Below are 6,144 nucleotides of genomic sequence, written 5' to 3' on the forward strand. Positions count from 1 at the left end.
CAAACATGCAAGAGACATGTATCCACAACTAAGGATCTATCAGATCGCAAGAGGTTAAAACTTGACCCTAAAACTGAAACAAGTGAGTTGGGGATTTTTTGGTTGGTTGGTTAATTTTTTTTTATTTTGATTTATTGTTGCAGTTGAAATATGTTTTTTCAAGTAGTTATGTCACATCTCAATCATTTTCTTTTTCATCTTCAGTCATCCAATCACATACATCTATTCATTTACAACTATCCAATCACTTTCATCCATCCATCCACAACCATCCAATCACATTTATGTCTCCATCCTCGACCATTCAATCACATCATCTGCTAATTTACAACCACCCAATCACATTCACCTCCATCCACAACCATCCAATCATTTTCATCTATTCATTTGCAACCATCTAATTAAATTCATTTCTCTACCACAACCATCCAATCACATTCATCTCTCCATTCACAACCATCCAGTCACATTCATCTATCTGTCTACACTACATTCACAACCATTCAATCACAACCAACCAATCACATTCATCTCTCCATTCATAACCATCCAATCACAGCCATCCATTCACACTTAACCAATCACATTTCATCTACCCACCCATAACCATCCAATAACAGCCATCCATTCACACACAACCAAACATCAAATCCATCGTTATCCATCCATTCACTCACCTCTGTAGGTACATTTGACAGGCAGTGGGAGATCTTAAAGAATGTAGATGAATCGCCGAACGAATCCTCAACCTCCTGGTTCAAATTCTCCGTCGCCTCCTACAACGTTCTTTCACAAAACCTCCTAGAGACGAACAAGTACCTCTACAAGAAGTGTCACCCAAAACATCTTTCGTGGCAGTTTAGGAAGAACTTGTTAAAGGAGGAACTGTCATATTATCAGCCCGATGTTTGTTTGTTTTTTCCATTATATTTATTTTTTGTGATTTGCATATTTTGCTTGTTTTGCAATCAATATTGTTTTATTTCTCTTTATTTATTCTTTCTATATTTACTGTCATTGTTATTACATTGTTTTCTTGAAATTTACATATGAAATGTTTAGAGCATATACAATGTATGTTTTTTTCATTATTATCAATTGATTTGTTTGTTTTCTATTAATTTGCAGATAATTTGCATGCAAGAGGTCCATAAGAATGAATTCAGTCGTTTCTTCTTACCAGAACTTCAAAAATTAGGTGATGTTTATTAACAGTTTTATTCTTCATAAAAATCAAGCATGCAAATAAATGAATGATATGTTGCCAAATTTATACCTTGAATCGATTGATTCAATCAATCAATTAATCAATCAATCAATCAATCAATCAATCAATCAATCAATCAATCAATCAATCAATTGAAATACCTTATTTATACCTAATTCATTATATCATATCAATCCTTATCATCTCAATTATCACTAATCTATCATGATGATTTGTTATCACTTTCACTCATCATTTGAGATTTAGCAGGATAAAATGTTGAGATTGTATAACTAACTATGGAGTTTGTGTTTGTTTGCCATTGAGATTTGTCATCATATCACTCACTATGTATCTCATTCTCAATCTCGTTCATGTCAACTTCTATCAATTAAAGATCTGGTCTCGATCTTCTAGCAGATAATATCTACCAAAATAGCTAAAGTAATGTGATGTTGTAATGTGATGTTGGCTGGGTTGGCTTTAATAGTCTTCTTTCGTTCTTATTTCTTTCAATCCACAGCCAGAAATATGTTACATTTTCAGTTTAATTAATTAATTTTACATTTTAATTAATTAATTAATTATTATTATTATTTGTTATTTTATTATTATTTTACATTTATTCAGTATAGACTCATAGGTTTATTTAATTTATTGTTTTAAAATTGTCTTAGTTTTGTCTTCGCTTTTGTTTAATAATAATAATAATAATTAATAATTACTAATATTAATAATTACTAATATTAATAATACTAATAATTATAATTAATTAGTCAATTAATTAGATAAACAATTAAAATTTACTAGGATATTTTGGCCTGTACAAAAAGCGCACCAGTGACAAGGAAGATGGTTGTGCGACCTTCTTCAAGCATGACAAGTTCCTCTGCATGTCCTCCAAACCCATGGAGTTTCACTGCAAAGGAGTCGAGGTCCTCAATAGAGATAATGTCGGACTCCTCATGCTTTTGAAGCCGGTTGTCAACGGTAACTACACCAAAATCAGTAAGAAGGTGGTTACTCATGACGTCGATCAGCAGTTGCACAGTGGAGATGATGCTAAGTTGAGTGACGAGGCCAAGGTATGGTTTGCTAAGTGCATGTTATTCCTTTTTTGGGAGTGATTTCGTTTGTCTGGTTGAATGTTCATCTCTATAATTTTTTCTCTTCATATGTTCACTCGGTGCTTTCAAGTTGTCAGAATTTTATGTTTTATCAAATAGTCTTGAATAAATTAGTTTGTTTAGTTGATTAATTTTACCATTGCAAGTTGGTTGAATTAATTAATTGATTTATATAGCGGTGAATTTAGTTGCACGTACAACGGCACTTGAACCACAGGAAAAACTGAAAGACTTTCGACTGTGTGTGGCCAACACTCACCTGCTCTTCAACCCAAAACGAGGTGACGTCAAACTAGCGCAGTTGATGACGTTGATGGCGGGCATTGATGACCTGACGGATGGTGAGGAGCAGGCCGTGGTCCTGTGCGGCGACTTCAACTCGCAGCCAAGAAGTGGACTCTACGACTTCCTCCTCTCTGGCAGATTGGACTGCAAGGACGTCGCAATCAAATTTTTCTCCGGGCAGGTCAAACCGGGAATGGGTACTGGAGACAGTTTGGATGATTCGGGTCAGGGGTCGCGTATTTATTTCGGACAGCGCACCCTGCCACCGACGTTCCTGGAGAAAGTTTCAACTCTCACCGATCAATGTCAGTTTGTTGACGTCATCAAAAAACGACTTGAAAAAAAGCGCAATCTGGTGAGGGCGAGATCGGCGATGAACTCGAGACACGTGATTACTTCGAAGAGGAGCAAAATTCTCAGTTCTGAAGATTCCACCACGGATTGCAGGGAGGATATTGATGAGGAAAGTTCCAGCCTGACGGATTTTATATCTTGGTCGGAATCTCCAATCTCCTACACGCAAGGATCGGGAACGATCAGCCACAACTTACGGCTGAGGTCAACGTACGATCACGAAAATTACGTAGAGGATGATCCGGAAAAGAAGGAAATAACCTGCTACCTTGAAAAGAACTGCAGCACCGTCGACTACATCTTCTTCTCTCTTTCTAAAAAAATCCCCAACCGAAGTGGAAGCGAAACAGCTGAGAGTCCACAGGACATTGCCCCGGCACTTCACGAGCTACACCTGCTAAAGAGGTTGAAGTTGTGGACGGCAGCAGAGATGAAGGCCAGGTACTCGGGCATGCCAAATGCTGACCTGGGCTCCGACCACACCATCCTCATTGCTCAGTTCGGCGTCAAGTTGACTTGATAATATGGCGATGATTTTTTTTTTCTTTCTGTTTTTGTTTTGTTAAATAAAAAAAATGTCTCATTTTGTCTCGAATTTATTTGAAGTACGTTGTGACTGGTTTTGCTTTATAATGAAATTACTGAAAATATTGTGATTTTCATGACGGTGAATTCTTTAGTGTTTATTTTAACGTAGACCAGAGTAATTCTAAGTAATTTCAAGTGCAATTATATGAAATTTTTATTTAAAACTAAGCATTTTATACCTTTTATCTAATTTTTACCTTATAAAATTTGAAAAAAACCATTTTTATTATCATCATCATCGTTGTTATCATCTTCAACATCTTTTTTTTTCATCGTAATCATTATCGTCGTTACCGTCATCATCGCTATCGTCGTCATATCATCATTATCTGGTAGTTTTGTATCATCTTAGTGGTATCATCTTAGTGGTATCATCTTAGTGGTATCATCTTAGTGGTATCATCTTAGTGGTATCATCTTAGTGGTATCATCACCATCCATCATTATTTTCTCAACACTGGAATTACTTTAATGTCTGTTAGCAGTCAAATACGTCAGCATTATAATATATGATGTTAATGATGATCGTTCATTTGTTTGTTACTGACAATTGTTATGTTTTGAACTATTTTTATTCATGTTATTATTCATATTATTATTATTCATATTATTATTATTCATATTATTATTAATCGTAATATGGTTTTTATGGGCATGTATATACTATGTATGTAATTACTTATAAAGTGTTTTATTGTTAGAATGATTTTTTTAAAATTGTGTATATATATATTTTTAAAAATTGTAATATTGTTAATAATCATTGTAATTAGTAATAATAATTATAAATAAATAAATAATAATAATAATTATGGGAAAAATAATTGAAACATTTTTCAAGACTAAATTTGACTTTGTGCTTATTGCTCTTGAGTAAATTAAATCTGTAAGCGTTTGTTCTTCATTGAGTTGAAATTATACCCCAGGACGATGGTAATGACGTAAGAAAAAATGTTTATGGTGGCAAAATGGGGTTGTGGTTAATGTTTCTGACACTTCTGAAAATTAATGTCATCATTATTATCCCTTGGTGTGGTTTTAACTTTGAAATTCTCTTAATTAATTATAATTAATTAAAATAAGTTTATGACTAATTAAAATGAATCAATCAGTCAATCCTCGTTTATAGTCTCCATCCGTTTTGAATAGGGCATTAATTAAAATCAATAAATTAATTAATTAGTTCTTTAATTAGCTGGTTTGATTTGTGCGAATTGCCTATATATTCTAACGTTAAACTACTAAATCACTTCAGGACTATTATTGTAAACAAGGATTTGTTGATTTTTTTCAAATTGGTTTAATAGTTTATTATTTATAATAATAATATAATTTTAATAATGTTATACTCTGTCGGGTTACTTGCAAATTGTTTTACTGGATTATTACTTATATCTCTTTCTAGTTATATTCATATCAAAAGCTTCGAACTGATTGATTGATCGATTTAATGAATGATTGATTGAATGATTGATTAATCGATTGATTGATTGAATAATTAATTGATTGATTGACTAATTGATTGAATATTTGATTGATTGATCGATCGATTGAGTCCTCGATTGATTTATTGATTGATTTATTGATTGATTGGTTGACAATATTTTTACAGCAAGTTGACCTTTTGTTATAATTACATTACGACGATGATAATATTTTTAGTATTCCATGAAATGTTGCATTAAATCGTCCATACTTGTCTATAATGTTATTTATCAGTATTTAATAAAATCATTTGTAAATGTAAATAATTTGTCCTCGCGAAAGATAAAACACAGTTTGAAATAAAACTGGAAATAAAATGGTGATCGTGTCTCGTGTGTAAGGTTACATTTCATTTGTTTAAAGCAGGAGTGGGCAACTTATGGCTGGCCGGCCAGCGAGGCACTGTTCGCCAAAAGAAAGGTCGTCAGCCAAACATTATGACAAAAAAAAGAAGCCACAAATCTTATCTTGAAAAATCCTCCACCGGGTCGAAAAAATTTGCTCTTTAAGTACATATGCGGCCCTTTAAAGGTAAATTATTTCTCAATGCGGCCCTCACAGCCCAAAGTTTGCCCACCCCTAGCTTGAAGTGTCTTGAAAAAAATTTTTTTTTGTTTTATTAGCTGAAATTACCTTAAATATAATTAGTTTCGAGATGACAAAGGGCGCGAAAATATTTAAAGCACACGGGGGGTGTCTTGGTTTAAAAGGGTGCCTACCTAAAAGAGTGCTTACTTATTTCAAGTTTTAATTTTGGCGCGTTACTAGATTCGTTTTTACAAAAAAATTTTTTTAAAGAAAATCGTGAACTAAATTTTGGTTTTAATTTCTTATGTTTTCTGATGTAAATGAAAATTTTATTGAATTTTCAGTTGAATATTCTGAATTTTCAACATTTAGTAGAACATTTTTAGCACACAGAAGCCCGCATAGTGAAAACATTGAAAACCTTGTTCAATTTAAGCCGTTGTTGATGCTTTGTTGAAAGCTTTTCAGGCTTTTTGATGGATATTTTTTGTATAGGGATGCAAGTATTAGTGTGTGTGTGTGTGGTGTGTTGTATGGGTGTTAGTGTGTGTGAAAATGTGTGTGTGGTGA

The 6,144-nt window shown here is 33.3% G+C and overlaps 1 protein-coding gene across 1 annotated transcript; it reads left to right on the top strand.

Moving 5' to 3' along the window:
- Window positions 1-756: 756 nt before the first annotated feature.
- Window positions 757-2,782, top strand: HELRODRAFT_124292 (hypothetical protein; the record flags this gene model as incomplete). Its single annotated transcript, XM_009025625.1, has 4 exons — window positions 757-906; window positions 1,129-1,198; window positions 2,018-2,190; window positions 2,552-2,782. Coding segments are annotated over 4 exons (624 nt in total), but the record flags the coding sequence as incomplete, so codon positions are not given.
- Between the last annotated feature and the right edge of the window lie 3,362 nt (window positions 2,783-6,144).

Source organism: Helobdella robusta (assembly GCF_000326865.2).
Source record: "Helobdella robusta unplaced genomic scaffold HELROscaffold_42, whole genome shotgun sequence".
Classification (NCBI taxonomy): Eukaryota; Metazoa; Annelida; class Clitellata; order Rhynchobdellida; family Glossiphoniidae; genus Helobdella; species Helobdella robusta.